Source organism: Urocitellus parryii, chromosome 3 (genome assembly GCF_045843805.1).
Source record: "Urocitellus parryii isolate mUroPar1 chromosome 3, mUroPar1.hap1, whole genome shotgun sequence".
NCBI lineage: Eukaryota > Metazoa > Chordata > Mammalia > Rodentia > Sciuridae > Urocitellus > Urocitellus parryii.
This window is the reverse complement of record NC_135533.1, coordinates 210,638,567-210,656,063: the sequence shown is the minus strand read 5'-3', so window position 1 is coordinate 210,656,063 and position 17,497 is coordinate 210,638,567. Positions and strand designations below refer to the sequence as shown.

The following is a 17,497-nucleotide window of genomic DNA, read 5'->3' as shown; positions in this document are numbered from 1 at the left end:
TACATGGTATGTTCAATGGTCAACACCATGCCTGCTATACAGCTGGTGCTCAATAAATGGGTCTCACTAGTGGAAAGACTCAGGGGCTGTATAACTAACATTCCAAATCATGCCTTGTGAATAGGGAAACAGGACCAGGGCTACCCTTGCACACACACATCCCTGCTTCTCATAGGGCGAGAAAACGACAGAAGCCATCTCCAGAGAAGCATTTATTGACATACAGGGTCCATATTAGAGGCTCCTGAGGCCCAGGGCAAGGCCAGCGAGGCAGAACCCATTGCTCAGGAGACAGCCCAGATTGCAAAGAGAGGACAGGCCATGGTAGTGGAAGAAGTTCCGGCGGAGAGCACTGTACTTGGGGTTCTTCTCCCGCAGCTGGCGGTAGGGGTCGGGGCCCTGGAGGCTGCCGGGCACCTCCCCGCCTAGGCCCTGCTCCTTCTCCACAATCTGCAGGGCCCACATGGCAGCTGTAGTGTGCGGCTCCAGCCAGTGGGCATTGATGGTAGCCAGGGTGAGGCTCAGGAGCTGCAGGCAGAGCTGGCAAGCGCAGCGGGAAGAGAAGGTAAGCGGTGCCTGGGGGTGGGAGGGGCTCTGGGGAGGGCCCGTCTGCATCCTCACAGTCCAGAATGGTATCAAGACAGCACTGAATCAAAGCCAGCCCCCCGCTTCCCTGAACCCAGAAAGAGGACCTGAAGCTGGCGGCCCCTAAGGAAAGGCCGTGGGGGTGGCTCCATCTCCTCTATTCCCCCTGAGCCTCTCTCCTCTGACACCCAGACTGAAAGTCCCTGGGGCAGGGGCTTGTCTCCCCATCTTCTGTGTTCCCTCAAACTATAGCTATCTAAGGGCAGGATCTCTCTTCCCAAAATTAGGACAGAGAACTGACTGACTCCTCATTATCCCAAAACATGGAGCCCATCTCTCCTCTAGCCTCAGCCCAGACTCCACAACTTGGATCCACAGGAAGTGACTAAAACATCTGTGAAATTCTAGTCACCCATAATCCTCTTCTGTCTCTAGATTATTCTGATATACCTGTCAGGCCTAACCTGCCCACATCTGAGAAACATAGTGGGCAGAGGGAGAACAAGGTAGAGAAATCTGAGATGCAGAGATGGTCCCTTGCCTCATGGCTGGGGACATGTGTGAATGGGGTAGGGAACCCTAAATCCCCAGTTGGGCTGGTTTTTAAACAATGAGCTGGGGTCAGAGTCCCAGCACAGCTGAGTCACCTCAGCTTGGCAACAGGCCAGCCATGGGGAAGAGAGGGAGCAGCAGCCAAGAGAGAGATACTGGAGGACAGACAGGACTGCTGGGGACAGTTGTGTAGACTGTGCACTGCTCAAGGATAGCCAGTGCCCAACTCTGTCTCCATCAGGAAGAAGGGGCATGATTTCTTTCTTCCTCAAAGGGATGATCATAGGTGGTCATTGGGATCTTGGAAACTAGTCACCAGAAGATAGTGGCACTCAAGACTGCGTACCTGGCTGGCCTCCCAGAATGTAAGCTGAGCCCAGGCACGCTGTGGAGCCAAGATGCAGAGGTTGATAAAGGCACAGCCCATGGAGATGTAAAAGTAGAAAGGGAAGAGTTTGCTCTGCACGAGGCCGAAGGTATGTCGGGGAAGGGTTCGGAAAAGCAGGAAGCCTGTGAGGTAGGGGACCACATGCCTATTAGGACACTTCCAGGTTCCCCTCCCATTTTGATCCCCACCCTGGGTATCCATGATGGCCCCAAAGAGGGTCCCTACCTGAGGCGAAGGTCACCCACATTTGCATGCCCCAGGCACCTGACAAGACCAGTAGATGGACCACCTTGATCAGTCCTCCTGGGTTCCCGCCTTCCTCCATCATGTTGCCCTGGGAACAGGCACCAAGTGATTCAGGGTTTTACCTTTGCCCTGTGGCCTTAAACTCTGGGAGGCGGCTCAGGGTCACAGTCGATCCAACAGCTATCCAGGGAAAGCAGCCCAGGAGTGGGGGTGGGAAGACCCAAAGCAGTCCCGTGACAACCCGGACCCCAACTCACCAAATGTCAGCACTCGAGATCCCAGGCTCCCTAGACTACCCCAACACTCCTGCCACCTCTGAGACCCTCAAATGTCGGTCCCAACAGCTCAAGCCCGCAGCCCTAGGTCTTCAGAGACACCCTAAGTATCCCTCCGGGGACCCAGTTCTAACAGCCAAGGCCCCTCCTCTCCAACAGGACCCGACGTATCCTACGAAGACCCTCTCCCATATTCTCCCGAAGGCCCCGTCTCTCCTGGGAAAACCCAAACCTCATGCGAGGACACCGACCCCACTGTCGGGAGCCCGGGCCTCTGCCCGGAGCCCCCGGAGTCGGAGACCGCAGGCGCTGGGACCAGTCTCCAGGGCCGTAGCGTCCGAACTCCGTACCTCTCTCCCGCGCTCTGGCGCGGACCGCGGACCTCCCGGGCAGCCTGCAGCCTCGCGTCGGGACCCGCCCACACCAAGAGCTCGTCCCGCCTCCAGCTGAGCCCGAAACCAATCGGATCGTAGCTCTGCAGCCCCCGTCCCGCCCTCCAGGGATTGAGTAATCGGCTAGCGAGAAGCAGCCTGGAATCCCGCCCCCGCTCCAGGCTTTCATCCAATGACATCGCGGCTACTAAGGCACCAAATAGGCCTTCGGATCCCTCGGCGGAGGGCGGAGCTAAAACGCCGGCCACACCCCTCTCTGTGACTCTTTCCTAGGCCTCCGCGCCTAGGAAATACGATGGTGCCCCCATAGGATCAAATTTCAGCGTCACAGCTGGGGACTGGCTTCGCGGTCCCTGATGGGAGAGCATGAACAGGTTGGTGGTATGCGGTAGGTAGGGATGGAAGGCAGTCCGGAGCTTGTCTAGGACAGGATTCACGACCTGGGGGCGGGGCCCCCAGGCTGCTGACCCCGCCCCCTTCCCAAAGAATTCTCCCGGGAGGATGTCGGAAGAATCCATCTACTTTGGTGGGCAGGGAAGGGTAGGCACCTGCAGCTGAGGTTCAGATATGGCTTTCCTTTCCCCCTCCAAATCTCTCAGATCCCCCATGGTCTTCAGGTCCATCACCACTATGTTAAACTGCCAGCATTGACATGGATCAATATACTGAATCATGCCAACCCCCTAAAATGGATACAGTGATATCCTATTTTCGTGGTTGGAGACACTCTGAGGCATAGAGAAGCCCAAGAATTCTCCAACACCACACAGTTGGGAAGCAGCAGAGCTGGGATTTGAATCCAGACCGTCCAGCTGGAGGGTGTCGTTTCTTATCCGTGATGCTCTCCTGCCTCAGAAGATGAGGATCTCCCTAAATCAGTGTCTCTTGAAGGGGTCCCTAGAAAATTTCAGGCAGAATAACCTGTGCATTACAGGGTTGGTGTGAAGGTTTAGTGAACACTCAGAAGATATGGGCCTAAAAAAAAGGAATAATAGAGGTTTTCCGATGGTGTGCGGAGTAGGGTTTTGTAGGAGCCTCCAGGTAGACTGGGCCAGAGGAAGGACACCAGGCAGAGGGTTCAGCAAGGGCAACAGAAGAGGAAGGTAGAAAAGTTTGGAGAACTGGCTGAGTGTAATCCAGAGCAAGGTGCCCTTCACCTGGAAGTTTTTCCAAATAGATCTGCCCCAGGTCTTTCCATCTGTGTCAGCTCTGATTCTACAGGAGGGGCCATGTGAGATCCAGAGCTAAGTTATTTCCTGTTCCCAGCCTTAGCTGGCACAGGCCTGGGCTCAAATTGAGCTAACATTTATTGAATAGATATCCCTGCCTCTCCTGCTCACCCACTACGGGTCTTATTCACCTGTAGGGCCAGGCCCAAACTCCTGTGCTTGGCTTCAGTGCCTTAGCTGAGCTGTTCTACTGACTTCTTGCTGTTTCTTTTGGATGCTGCCTTCAGCCATCCTGAATTTACCAACATAGAACATGAGGTTCTACATCTCCAAGCCTTTGCACATGCTATTTCCTTCCAGGAATGGCCTCCCCATAAGGGCCAGTATTAAGGTCCTTTGCATCTCTGGGCTCTTCCAAGGCCTTATTTCTTTGGAGTCTTCTAGGTCCTCCTTGTTGCCCCACCTAACCTCTGGGACTGGGATCGTCTTTCATCCAGCTTCAGCTCCTACCATAACTGAGAGGCTGGGTATTCAGAGCTGAGGCCTCTCTGGGTTGTCAGGGAGGGTCTGGAGTGTTGGGATATGAGGGGTGGTCTCAAAGAAACTTCTGTCCCCCTCTTCACAGTGACCCTCTTTTGGCTGGCCTACCCCTGGACCAGGACTACTCTGTACCCCCTCACTCCCCTTCTCATTCATCCTCCAACGTGTGTTTGCCTGCTTATGGGAAGTGTGAGTTTGTTGAGGGGCTGCCTTCAGGCTGCAGAGGAGAGGGGCTGGGGATGCAAGGCATGCTCTGGCCTGTCCCTCAAGGAAGTCCTCCCCACTAGGGTCTTCTTCAGACAAAGCTGTGGACTGTAGGAGTTATTGGACCAGGACCACAGAACCAGAGACCTTGGAACCTACTGCCTCTGAGGACACAGTGAGGATTATAGATTGGAAACCAGGGTGGGGCTCGGGACCTCAGCCACATGGGGCTCCCTCCATTTCTAACCCAGACCAGCAGGAGCACTGTAATGACCAGGATCTTCTGAAGAGGCATCAAAACACAGCCAAGGTCACCCCACCCAGGAAACCCCTTCAGTCTAGGAAAACACTGCAGTATACTTCTGTGGGACTTAGGGAAGGGGTTATGGGGCAGGGGGACCTTCAAGGGTACTCAAGCTATACGTGTTCAGCACCTAGAACAGCGTCCTCCTCTCATCAGGATCTCCATAATGTAAGGAGTGGATGGAAGGGATGTGCAGTCATGTGTATTTGGTGGGGTTTTTGTTTGTTTCTTTGTTTTGCTGTGTCTCTGGCTGTGATTTGGCTTGTATGTCAAAATGTGAGCAAATGGATGCCTGGGTCTTACAACCTAGCACGCATGGCTGTGCCTGAGGTTGGATGTCTGGGTGTCTGTATGTTGGCAACCGTGTGTAGTGCCGTTGATGCCCACTGCAGACATTGTCAAGGCTGTTTTCCCCTATGGAGGAGGGCCATCACCTGGGCCCAAGCCAGGGACATGGCTGGCATCTGCTATCAGGGGCAACTTACAGGTCTACACACATGTGGGATGTGCCACACAGTGCATTTTGAACATGTGCAAGTCAGATGTGCCTGGAGGCAGCTTTGCCAGCGCTTGTGGTTTGGGACACCTATATCTCAGAAGACCCAACTCTTGTCCAACCTTCCAAATTGGGCCAAATTTCCACTCCCTTCTTGTCCCCCTTCCCTAGAAGCCCTTGGAGACCAGCTCTTCCAAAGTCAAAGGTAAGAACCCTCCTTCCCAATGTAACTGTGGGAAAGACCTGGCTGTTCCCCTTCCACCCTCTGCCCTGCAGAGGACCACCATTATCACTAACCACTCACCCCTGCTCCAGCTTCAGCAGACCCCCAATCTGTACTCTACCCCAGCTTCTAGCCCTACTCTGAGCCTCTGCTGATTATGTGCTGCCCCTGTCCCCACCCCAGCTCACCCTTACTTCTGCCCACAGCTAAGTCCACGATGATGATTCCTGACTCCCAGAAGCTCCTGAGATGTGAACTAGAGTCACTCAAGAGCCAGCTACAGGCTCAGACCAAGGTAAACCACCCTGGCCCCATCCTCAGCAACCTCTGCCCCACTTTGCCCTCCTTCCTACCCCAGGCCTGACCTCTTCCCTCACAGGCTTTTGAGTTCCTGAACCACTCTGTGACCATGTTGGAGAAGGAGAGCTGCTTGCAACAAATCAAAATCCAGCAGCTTGAAGGTAAGGACTGGATGGAAGTCAAGGTCAGGCTGGTGGGTAGTTCTGTCAGGGTCAGCCAGTCTGAGTTCCAGGTCCCTGTCAGGCCAAGATTAGGGCAAGCTGGGCTTAAAACTGACCTCAGGGCTCAGTCAAGGTCCCAAACTCTCTGCAGAGGTGCTGAGCCCTGTGGGCCGCCAGGGAGAGAAGGAGGGGCAGAAGTGGGACACAGAGCAGGGCCGGCAGGAGCTCTATGGGGCGCTGGCCCAAGGCCTTCGGGGGCTGCAGAAGACCCTGCGTGACAGTGAGGAAGTGCAGCGGGTCCGCACCACTCGCTGCCTGCAGCTGCTGGCCCAAGAAATCAGGGACAGGTGGGTGTTGACAGGAGGGCAGCCTGAGGGCTGTGAGAAGCAGGGAAGGCCAGGAAGAGGGACAGGGAGAGGCCTGGGTAAGGGGATGAGGGCTTAGTGAAAGGCTTGGGGATAAGAGGAAGGGATGAGTGGCTCAGGGGAGATTGGTGGCTGGGGAGAGGGTGCTGGGGAGGCTGGGAGACCAGAAGGCAGGGGAGACCGGAAGCTGGAGGTGGGATGAGGAAAGAGGCTAGGGACTGAGGAGGCTGGGGTGGTATGGGAGGCTGAGGGGGGAAGGAGGCAGGAAGATGGAGGCCAACAGAGTGGAGAGGCTGAGAAGAGTGGTCAGGAGGAGAGGAGTGGGAGGTAGAGGGACAGTAGTAAGAGGAAGGTAGGCAGGTGTGTGTGGGGGAACAGATGGGGACCTGAGAGGCAAGGGAGACCTGGGAGAAGGTAGCAAGTATGGGTCTAGTCTGCCCTGTCCCCTCAGCAAGAAGTTCCTGTGGGAGGAGCTGGAGCTGGTACGGGAGGAGGTGACCTTCATCTATCAGAAGCTTCGTGAGTACCTGGAGCCTACAGCCAAGAGGGGGGACCTGTTGCTGTGATTGTCCCCCTGAGCCCCCTCCCCCCACAGAGGCACAGGAGGAGGAGATCGCGCAGAACCTGGTGAACATCCAGAAAATGCAGAAGACACAGGTGAAATGCCGCAAGGTGAGTGGAGCAGATGGGGGACCCTGGGCAAGGTGGGAGTGTGGGGTCTCTACCAGCCTCTGCCATCAGACTGGAGGCTGGGTTCAAATCCCAGCTCTGCCACTTATCACTGTGCAAGCACAGGTAAGTCATTTTGTGTTTCTGGGCCTCAATTTGTTCCTCTGTGTCATGGGTATAATAATGACATAGCTCTCCCTGATCCTGTAGCTGGGTTCACTGAAGGTTAAGTGCTTTGAATGCATCCTGGCATATAATAAGTCTCATAATGGTCCCCTTTCACCATCGTCATTATTGTCATTGTGTCTGATCTCTCATCCCTGCGGATCCCAGGTCCTGACCAAGATGAAGCAGCAGGGGTTTGATCCATCTGCCTGGCCAGAGACTGAGGAGGTGCCACTGGGGGGCAATGGCTGCTGGAAGGATGACCTCCAGAAGGAACTGAGTGACATATGGTGATGCCCAGCCCTCGGTCTGACCTCTAACTGCTGAGCCTCATCTGACCAGCTCCCTCCAGTTCCATCTGGCAGTGACCACTGGAACCTGGAACCCATCTGAGTTCAGACCTCCCTCTCCCCACAGGACTCACCTCCCCTAGGGTTCCCCCTGCTGTAGTCCCCACCCGGAGCAGTCCAGTGTCTTGGGGGATCCACATCTCTCCATCTCCCATAGGTCTGCTGTTCATGGGCTGCAGAACTCCATTGATGGCCTTACTATGTCTTCGGGGGTCCATCCCCGGGCTTCAAGCCTCAGGGGTGAGGAGACTGAGCATCACTCACAAGTGGGGGGTGGAGTCATTAGCCAGCTTTGCTTAATGGGGTCATGTTCAGAGGTTCTATTAGAGAGTCACATCTTTCGAGATTTAGATCTTTTTTTTCCCCTAGTACTGGGCATTGAACCCAGGGGTGCTTAACCACTGAGCCACATCCCAGCAGTTAGAGGTCCATTTTAAGACAGGGGTTCCCTAAGTTGCTGAAGCTAACCTTAAACTTGTGATCCTCCAGCCTCAGCCTCCTAAGTCATTGAGATTATAGGGATGTGCCATCAAGCCCAGGTGTTGGGTCTTATTTTATAGTTAGAGTTAGGGTTACGGTTAGGGTTACATTAAGTAATGTTCTGAAGTCACATTAAGGAGTTATGGGAGGTTTCATCCAGGGGTCATTCAGGGTCACATTCAGAGCTCATGTGTGAAGGGCCACAATGTCTCTTCCACAGGCCACAATGGGCACCGGTGCCTGAGCCCTCCACTCCCCTCCTGGGACTCAGATTCAGACTCTGATAAGCCACAATTCGGCAAGAGCCGATCCTTTCCACACGGTGAGGATCCTCCCTGACCCCCACCCCACCCATTTCCCTTCTGGCCTGCCCTTGATTCTGACAGCATAGACCCTCAAGACCAACCCAGCTCCCTCCTTGGGCATCTTGCCCCTGACCTGAAGCCCTGGAGTGCCCTGGGCCAGGCCAGGCCCTGACCCCGCCCTCTTTCTCCGCAGATTGAGCAGCCGGGACTGCTCTTCCTGAAGACCCCTCCAGACAGAGAATAAACTAGCCGAGATCCTCCTCCACCCCTGAGGGCTTGCTCCTGTCCTTCCTGTGCCCTCCCTCCATTTACTTCCACCATTCACTTCGCAGTGTCAGGAAAGGTGTAGAGACCCCAGGGACTGTTCGAAATGTGCGGGCTAGAGTCAGGGGACAATGTGAGACCAGATTTAGTATATGACAAGGTCAGGGGTCAGTATGTCCAGACACGAGTGACCAGACAATCTCTTCCACACTGGCCAGAGGGCCTTTTCTTTCTGGGGAGTCCTAAGGATCTGGCCCTCTGCTACAAATTGCTACAAATGCCCAAATGGGGAAACTGAGGCTCAGAGAGGGCGTGAGGGGTTCAGCGTCACTCTGGGAAGCCCCGCCCTCCCGTTCTCGAGGCCTCCCACCCCAGGGTCCTCCTCCTCCGCCCCCGTCCTTCCGTTCCCACCCTCATCTGTGTTAAGTTGCCCCGCTCCAAGGAGCAACCGAGGCCCCTCCCCGGCACGCTCCGGAGGCGCCGCAAGGCCCCGCCCCTTGGGCGATGCAAATGAGGCTCCGGAGGCCCCGCCCCTCCCGCGGCCGCGGAGCCTGCGCCGCCCCGCCCCGCCGGCCCGACAGTGTCTCGGTCTCCGCGTCCGTCACCGCGGCCAGACGTCCGTCTGTCTGCCCCGCCGCACCCGGGCCGTCTGTGCGGAGCGGGGGCTCAGGCGGCGGCGGCGGCTGCACCGGGTGAGGGGGGCCTGGGGCGTCCTCTCCCCCCTCATCCCCTCCGGGGGCTTCCCATCTTCCAACTGCTGGTCGAGGCCCGGACTCCGGTTTCCGAGGTTGGGTCCCATCGGGTCCAGCACCGGGAGGGGGAAGGGAGGCGGCGAGCTGGGCTTCAGACCGGGCTGGGGGAAGGGAGCATGGGTAGAGGACTCTACGTCAGGAGCCAAGCGACGGTGGTGAGGGTGGCTGAGGGTGACTGATTGTGTGGTTGTCATTGTGTGTCAGTGTGCGGTTGTGTAATTGTCGTTGTGTGGTTGTATGGCAGTGATTGTGTGACTTCGGGTGTGTCCGTGTGTGTGTGTCTGCTCTATCATGTGGCTGCTGCTGTCAGTGTCACTCAGATTGTGTGTGTGTGTGTGTGTGTGTGTCTGATGTTGTGGCTTCTATTTGGTGGCACTGTGATTGCTTTTACTGTGTGTGGCTGTCTTGGTGTCAGTATGGTTGTGTGTGTGTTATTGTGTGGCTGCTGTTGTGTGTTCTTTCTGATGATGTGAGTGTGTGCCTGTTTACTGGCTTGGGTCTTGATTGTATGCCTTATGTGGCCATATGTGAGTCTTTGTCATGGTCCATGGATATGCCCTTGTGTGACCATGTGGCTGTGGTTGTGGATGACTCGTTGTCTCTCCAGTGACTGTCAGAATGGGTGAGAGACTGTTAATGTGTGTGGCTGTCACTGAAAGCCTTGTAACTGGGGGTGTAACTCTGTGACCTGGTCTGTGACTCCCATTGTGTACGGTGGTTCTCTATACTGAGACTCTTAAGTGTGTTGGCAGCCTGAGTCTACTTCCATGACTGTGACAGGATGAGGACTTGTGTGGGGCTGTTCTTGTAGCTGTGACATGTATAGGGTCTCCTGGTCTCCCTGACTATGTGACTGTGTGGGGGGACGTGTTTGATCTGTGTGGGTGTCCATGATGGGCCGTGTGCATGCTGTGCCTGGTGTGTGTGTGTGAATGCTGTTAGAAGGTTGTGGGTGTTGGGTACCTGTGTGAATGAGCGCCCTGTCTTGTTCACCATGAGGCAGGCGCCCAGCATTGTGCTCTGGTCCTCATTGGGATGGATGAATGAATGTCTTGGGGATGCAGTATTTGTGATTGGAAGCTGTGATTGGGTTGTACACTGAGGGTGCTAATGTGGGTGACTCTGGGGGCATCTGGGGCTTCTGGTGACCCTCATCCTTCATGTCACATGGCAGAACGAGCCTCGTGGATGGAGCTTTGGACCCAGAGTGCCTACCCTTGCCTACCTGGGCCTTAGTTTCCACATCTTCACAATGGGGGTGACTGTCCCTGCCCTGCTGGCTACCAGGAGTGGCTGTGAGTCCGTGGTTGTGGCAGCAGCCTGTCAGAAGCCCTAGGGCATTTTCACAGGTGAGTTCAGGTGGGAGAATGGGTGTGAGCTGGTGTGACTGTTGGCCCCTGAAGTCTGGGGACCGAGGTTAGAGGGTTGGCGGAGGGAAGGGGAGAGGCAGCTGGCTGGGAGGTGGGGGAGGAGGGAAAGCAGCTGGGAGAGGAGGCGAGCCTGGCTATCAGCCCACACCAGATACCACAGCCCATGGGGACTGAGGAGGGGACCCCCAAGGAGGCCATGGGAAGAGGGCCTCACGGAGGGACCTAGCAGGCTTTGGGGGCATGGAGCATGGAGTTCCCCAGGGAAAGAGCGAGGAATCCCCTAAAACCTGGTGGGGGTGGGTGTCATGGAGGAGCCCTTCTAAAGGCCAAGTGGGGAGGGTCCTCCTAAAAGGCCTCTGGTTACTAGCTCCGAAGGCTGTAGAAGGGGACCACTGTAGAATCTTTGGGGTCCCTGACAGGCTAAAGGTGGTGTTGGAGTGGAGTATCCCAGGGGCCAATGAAGTAGGACCTGGATTGTACAAAGCTGTCCAGAAGGCTCAAGGGGCAGAACCAGTGGTCCCTGTGGCCACAGGGCTGAAGCCAGGGTCCCAGTGGTTGCTCTGGCGGTCCCACTCCCTGCCCCCGCTCTGCAGGCCCAGCCTTCACTATGGCGGGAGGGAGACCTCACCCGAAGAGGAGTTTCTCCATCATTCCCTGCTTTGTCTTTGTCGAGGTGAGGACCCCAGAACCTCTCCCAGAGGTGGCACCCCATCTTCCTGTCTCTTCTATCTCTGCCCGACCTCAGTCTCCCTTCTTTTGCCAGGTCCCCACCTGGATCCATTATTCCATCTCTTCCTAATCTCTTCCTGTTACCCCAGGATCTCCATTGCTGACCCCCTTCTCTTGAGAAGTGATTACAAGCTTGGGCTCAGAAAGTGTCCTTCTCTGAGTTCTAATCCCACTCTGCCTTGCCCCTCCATACTTCAGGACTCTTAAGTGTGTTGGCACCTGAGCCTCAGTTTCCTCATCCTTGAATGAGTTACTAGAGTCCCTCTCTCCAAGGGCTCTTAGGAATGTAAAATATATCAATTCACAGAAAAAGGCTTAGTGGGAAGCTTCTCCACAGTATAATTTCAGGTGTAATCCCATTGGGTGTGTCTGCCTTTCTGTTTTGAGCCTGGGCCCTGTTCTCACTCTTCCTTCATAATCACTACCCTCCCTCCTCTCTCTCATTCCCTCTTCTTCCCTTTTCTCTCCCACCCCCCTTCTCTTTCCTCTTCTTTCCCCTTCTCCTATCTTCTCTCTCTTCTGTCCTCATCTCTCTGTTCTTCCCAAGTCCCTCTCTCTCTTCCCTCCTTCCCCTCTGTTCTTTCCCTCCCTCCTTGTCGTGGTCCCTCTTCATCTTCCATGTCTGTTTCCCTCCTTTCTCTTTCTCTGACTCCTTGGCTGCAGAGCCTCTGACCTTCTCTTCTCTCTCTGCTCTCTCCTGCCCTGGCTGGTGCAGTCAGTGCTGCTGGGCATTGTGGTTCTGCTTGCTTACCGCCTGGAGTTCACAGACACCTTCCCCGTGCACACCCAGGGGTTCTTCTGCTATGACAGCACCTACGCCAAGCCCTATCCGGGGCCTGAGGCTGCCAGCCGAGCACCCCCCGCCCTCATCTATGCCTTGGTCACTGCTGGGCCCACCCTTACGGTGAGATGGTGTGGGTTGCCTTGGTCAGACCCTGGAGAGGACCTCCCAGGAGGCCGAAAGGCCACATGGGCTGGTGGAAATATGGGCCTGAAGGCCAGGGAGACCCCACCTTGGTCTTGTCCACAGATCCTGCTGGGGGAGCTGGCACGTGCCTTTTTCCCCGCACCACCCTCCGCCAGCCCCGTCATCGGGGAGAGCACCATCGTGTCAGGGGCCTGCTGCCGCTTCAGCCCCCCGCTGCGGAGGCTGGTTCGCTTCCTGGGTGAGAGCCTCAGCCCATGGTCAGCCCTGTAGTAATAGGAAAGGGGGAGGCAGGCAGTTGCAGAGGCAAAGGGAGAAGGACTGGTTCTGCCATCAGAGAATTCAGGGTATGAAGGAAAAAGTCTTCCAGTTTGCGTGATGGAGACTACAGGGGGCAAGGAGGGACTTGGGTTCAGTTAGAAATAAAATGGAGGTTCTGGGGGACTTGGAGGGGCCTAACCCAACTAGAATGGCACCTGGAGGAAGAGGGCCCAAAAATGGAACACGGGGAGTCTTGGGCACAGAAGGCACCATGCCTGTGGCCAAACACAGTGGGGGCCTCGGAGCAGGCAGATGAGACTCCCAGTCACATTACCTGGGGCCCCAGTTACAGTTGGTCATGGGGCTGGGAGTAGAGCGTATATCCGAGCATGGCTCCAGTGGCAGAGGGCTGGAGATGCAGCTCTGGCTGATTAGGGCCCCAGGGGAAGAGGGATCAACTCAGCAAAAGTGGGGCAGGCATAAGGAGGCCCAGCCATCCTTAGGGTTTTCTCAGGCGGTCCCAGGCCTGGGCCTAGTCTGATGGGATGCTGGTTACAGGGTCCAGCCTCTGCTGTAATGGGATTCCAAGGCAAGGCCACTCTTGACATAGGATAATCTGAGAGGGACAGAGGCTACATGTTCTTACAGTGAAAGTTCCAGGGGTAGGAGGCCCTGAGGTCCTTCATGGTGGTCCCCAAAGAAGGGGGACCTTGGCCCAGGTATAATATGGTCCCAGGTGTGCTTTAAAGGTGCTCCTAGGAACGGGGAGACAAGCAGCTGGTGGAGACTGGGGGCTTTCAGGGGGAGGGCCATTGGGCATCAGGACTGGGGACATGAACCCCTTTCCTTCCCCCACCAGGCGTGTACTCCTTCGGCCTCTTTACCACGACCATCTTCGCCAATGCGGGGCAGGTGGTGACTGGCAACCCCACGCCACACTTCCTGTCAGTGTGCCGCCCCAACTACACTGCCCTGGGCTGCTCACCACCCTCACCTGACCGTCCAGGGCCTGACCGCTTTGTCACTGACCAGGGTGCCTGTGCAGGTAGCCCCAGCCTCGTGGCTGCTGCGCGCCGCGCCTTTCCCTGCAAGGATGCAGCCCTCTGCGCCTACGCGGTCACCTACACGGCGGTGAGCAGCTGGAGGAGCAGAGGGGTCGGGAACACAGCGCATGAGGTGGGCTGCCGTCAGGAGGCTTTCAGGCCTGGAGCCTTAGATTTCTCACCACCTTCTGCTCCATGAGGCCACGCCCAGGTGCTAGGATCCCGTCCTAGGGCGGGGTCTATGCTTAGGGTCCCTGACTCCTCCCCTGGGTCCTGGCCACAGGACCTGCCCTTGGTGTCTAACCATGGCTCCTGCCCTGGTAACGCCATGCCCAAAGAAGGCTCTTGCCGCCATACTGTGGGATCAGGAGGCTGTCCTGGGAGTGTGGAACTCTGCTCCTCAGGTTCCCACAAGGCAACAGGCCCTGAAGAGTAGGTGGGGGCTAGACGGTGGGCGTCAGCCCTTCCCCTGGGCCTTGGCCCGCCCCTTGTTGCCCTGGATCTCTAACTCTGTCCTGTTTTTCCCTAGTCGCAACCTCTGTTGCTTGGTTCCTTTTTCTGGTCTCTGGGATGATGTTCTAACCTGGCAGTGGCCTTGTGGGGCTGGGCATGCTACCCGCTGAAGCTCTTAGAGCTGCCCCTTTGGCCCTGACTCCTCTCTTGTTCTGTGGCCACGTCCTAATCCCATGCGCACCCAGTGAGCGTCTGGGACTTTGTCCAGGTAGTACAAGGGCCCCAGGTCCCGACCTCTGCTCTTTGGAGCCCTGGTCACATTCCCCTAGCCCAGCAGACTGTGTGCGTGGGACTCCAGGACCCAACTCCTGATCCCTCTAGTTGCCATTTCAGTCACACCCCTATTCTGCAAGAGCTCCTTGAACCCTGGAGTCCCTTACTCTGTGCCTGTACCCCTGCATGGCGCCCTCCAGCCCCAAAGTTTGATCGTATTTCTCAGCCTGAAAGACAGTGTCCCCGAGGGTTGGTCGACTTCACTTCAGTGTGTCCTCTGATCGGTCTGGTTCCCACAGATGTATGTTACCCTCGTGTTCCGCGTGAAGGGTTCCCGCCTGGTTAAACCCTCCCTCTGCCTGGCCCTGCTGTGCCCCGCTTTCCTGGTGGGCGTGGTCCGCGTGGCCGAGTACCGCAATCACTGGTCGGACGTGCTGGCGGGCTTCCTGACTGGAGCAGCCATCGCTACCTTTCTGGTGAGCCCCAAACCCACCCATCTCCATGGGAGACCTCCCATCAGCCCCTTGGCCTTGGGCTCCACATTACTTTGGGCAGGTCCTTTAACCTGACCCAGGCCTGTATGTTCTCATCTGTGAAATGGAGTAACAGGACCAGAATCAGGGCAAGGCCCTGTCTTGGATGCAAAATTGAAGACAGACATTCAGCAATCAAGATAAATAATTGAAAAAAAAAGAAAAAAGAAAAAAAGATTTCATTAGATTGAACTCGGGCACTCAACCACTGAGCCATATCCCCAGCCCTATTTTGTATTTATTTGGAGACAGGTTTTCAGTGAGTTGCTTAGCCCCTTGGTTGGCTTTAAACTTGAGATCCTCCTATCTCAGCCTCCCAAGCCGCTGGGATTACTGCGCTGGCTTAATGAAATCTTTTTAAAAATCAAAATTCATGCCAAGTAATCACAACATACAAAACATTAAAATTTTAAATGGGGCTGGGGGTCAGCTCAGTGGTAGAGCGCTTGCTTAGCATGGGTGAGGCCCTGGCTTCCATACCCAGCACCGGCGCAGAAACAAAAAGCAAAAACCACAAACCAAACAACCAAAACCACAAGAGTTATAATGAAAACAGGGTGAATCCTGCCCTTGACAGTCAGCCTTGCTTGCTTCTCCCTAGTCCCAGCCCTGTGGGTACCTAACTCTTAGTGAAGTGCAAGAGCAGTGCTTAGCACATAGTAAATACCATCAAAATGTTAGCTATTTGTGGAAACCTGAGCCTTAGTTTCTTGATCTGAAAAATGGGGATAACGTAACTCCTATGCCATTGGCCTCAGGCCTCAATAGGCCCTTTTCCCTCTGTCACAGGTCACCTGTGTTGTGCACAATTTCCAGAGCCGGCCTCCCTCTGGCCGAAGGCTCTCCCCCTGGGAGGACCTGGGCCAGGCCCCCACCATGGACAGCCCCCTCGAAAAGTTAAGTGTGGCCCAGGTAAGGGGGGCCGGGGGCTGTACCCGGCTGGAGAAGGGTGGTGGGTGGAGAAGGCCCAAGGAAGCAGGAAGACAGGCAGGAAGTGGGATGGCAGGGCCCTGGGGAGGTGGAGAGGTCGGCCACACTTGCGGACTAGGTCTCAGGGAGGGAACAGCCCTGAAGACTGGGAGTGTACACCTTCTGCCCCCTGAGGGGACTCCATTAATCCAGAGGACTCTGGTTGTCTTTTCCACTGGGTTCTTTGCCTAAAGAGCCTTTCTTGGTTGTGGACGGTGGGTTCCAGGGGTCCTCTAGCCCCTTCCCTCTGCCTCTTTGTCTCAGGAATCCGAGACCTGCAGGCCGCATTCGACACCGGCACGGCTCACCCCATCCAGTGAGTGTGGGGACAGTGGGGGGACAAACAAGGGGGGACTTCCGGTGGGCAGCCACTGCGCTCTCACCTAGACTTTCATGGCCCCCTGCCAAGATCTCTAATGCCCTGCTCTCTGATGCCTGCCCTCTAGAGCCGCAGAACTGCGCCCGCCGTGGCCACCTGATCCCCAGCTGTGTGTCCTCTAGGGCCCCAGCCATGTGTTCGTCACCTCGTGTGCCCCGCCCTCGACTGAGGTCTGAGCCAACGCCCCTACCACTGCCCTTGCCCCTTCCAGCGCCAACTCCCAGCCAGGGCCCCTTACCTTCCTCTCCTGGACCTGGGGGGCCAGGCGGGGGTGGTGGACGTGGCCGGAAGCTGCTGCTGCCCACTCCCCTGCTGCGGGACCTGTATACCCTCAGTGGACTCTACCCCTCCCCCTTCCACCGGGACAACTTCAGCCCTTACCTGTTTGCCAGTCGCGACCACCTGCTGTGAGGCCCACCTATCCACCCAGAACCTGCCCATGTCCCTCTTTCTCCCCTGCCACACGTGTATGTGCGTGTGCCGTGTGAGTGCCAAAGCCTCCTGTCCACAAACCAGCCGGACCTGACATTAGAAGATGGCTGGAAGGATATGGGGGAGGGGAACCCCTGCCTCTTTTGCCCTCTGGGACACTCCAGTGGGCACATCTGCTGGTTGGGCCCTTGTACCTAGGATTGTTCTTTTAAGGGCTAAAGTTTGACTCAATTGGCCATTGCCCAGCCAATGAGAACCCCCAGTTCTCAGAATTCTACCCAAAAGGGGTTTACTCTAGCCAGTGGGAGCCTCCCTCTCACTTCTTAGAATCCTCAGGCAGGAGGGCAACTCCAGCCTGCATTCAGTGTCGGAACGGCCAATAGGAGCCCTGGGCTTTCAGAATTTTAGAGTGGGTGGGTATGATTCCAGTCAATGGGGGACCGCCTGGGTTTAAGTATGCGCAGAGGAGAGGCGGGAGAAGGGTTCATCCTTTGCTACCAGATCCTTTCTCCTCAGAATCACAGGGACCAGCTGGAGGGTGGGGGGCAGGCTCCCCCATGGCAGGGTCCTTGGGGTACCTCTTCTCCCTCAGCCCCTCCCCCACATGCACCCTCTCACCCAGTCCCACCTGACTCCCTACTTAAGCAGGGCTTACCCCAGTTCAGATGTTTTGGGGTTCAGGGTGCTGTGTCTCCCCTTGCCTGTGCCCAGCGCACCACCCAACCCTTCTGTTATTTATTAGGGCTGTGGGAAAGAACTTTTTTTTCTTGGAACCCACCCCTGTTCTTCACACTGCCCCCCATGCCTCAGCCTCATGCAGATGTGCCATCTTGGGGGGCATGGGTGGAGCAGAGGGGGCTGGCTCCCCTACCCTGAGCAGCCACATGCAGTGGGCAGAGGAGACACTGTCCCCCTTTCCTGCACCCTTCTCATCTTTAATAAAGA

At 56.3% G+C, this 17,497-nt stretch overlaps 3 protein-coding genes across 6 annotated transcripts; 2 read left to right on the top strand and 1 right to left on the bottom strand.

Moving 5' to 3' along the window:
- Positions 1-199: 199 nt before the first annotated feature.
- On the bottom strand, positions 200-2,503 carry Tmem205 (transmembrane protein 205). Of its 4 annotated transcripts, none has more exons than XM_026399714.2 (4): positions 2,397-2,503; positions 1,751-1,859; positions 1,484-1,647; positions 200-540 (listed from the first exon to the last, which is right to left on the bottom strand). In XM_026399714.2, exons 2-4 carry the CDS (start codon positions 1,851-1,853, stop codon positions 235-237), a joined length of 573 nt encoding a protein of 190 aa, XP_026255499.2. In that variant the 5' UTR covers positions 1,854-1,859; positions 2,397-2,503; the 3' UTR covers positions 200-234. The 4 variants fall into 4 exon arrangements, with proteins under 4 accessions (XP_026255499.2, XP_026255502.2, XP_026255503.2 ...); XM_026399717.2 differs by having other exon boundaries at positions 2,279-2,429; XM_026399718.2 differs by having other exon boundaries at positions 2,298-2,429.
- Positions 2,504-2,724: 221 nt separating this feature from the next.
- On the top strand, positions 2,725-8,727 carry Ccdc159 (coiled-coil domain containing 159). Its single transcript, XM_026399809.2, has 13 exons — positions 2,725-2,812; positions 4,233-4,336; positions 4,435-4,661; positions 5,323-5,356; positions 5,581-5,669; positions 5,754-5,835; positions 5,987-6,182; positions 6,652-6,719; positions 6,796-6,872; positions 7,203-7,324; positions 7,542-7,624; positions 8,085-8,186; positions 8,363-8,727. Exons 1-13 carry the CDS (start codon positions 2,805-2,807, stop codon positions 8,365-8,367), a joined length of 1,197 nt encoding a protein of 398 aa, XP_026255594.1. The 5' UTR covers positions 2,725-2,804; the 3' UTR covers positions 8,368-8,727.
- A 317-nt stretch (positions 8,728-9,044) lies between these two features.
- Plppr2 (phospholipid phosphatase related 2) lies at positions 9,045-17,497 on the top strand. Its single transcript, XM_026399780.2, has 10 exons — positions 9,045-9,220; positions 10,360-10,534; positions 11,149-11,228; positions 12,000-12,188; positions 12,315-12,450; positions 13,330-13,601; positions 14,539-14,715; positions 15,562-15,684; positions 16,006-16,057; positions 16,188-17,497. Exons 3-10 carry the CDS (start codon positions 11,163-11,165, stop codon positions 16,529-16,531), a joined length of 1,359 nt encoding a protein of 452 aa, XP_026255565.2. The 5' UTR covers positions 9,045-9,220; positions 10,360-10,534; positions 11,149-11,162; the 3' UTR covers positions 16,532-17,497.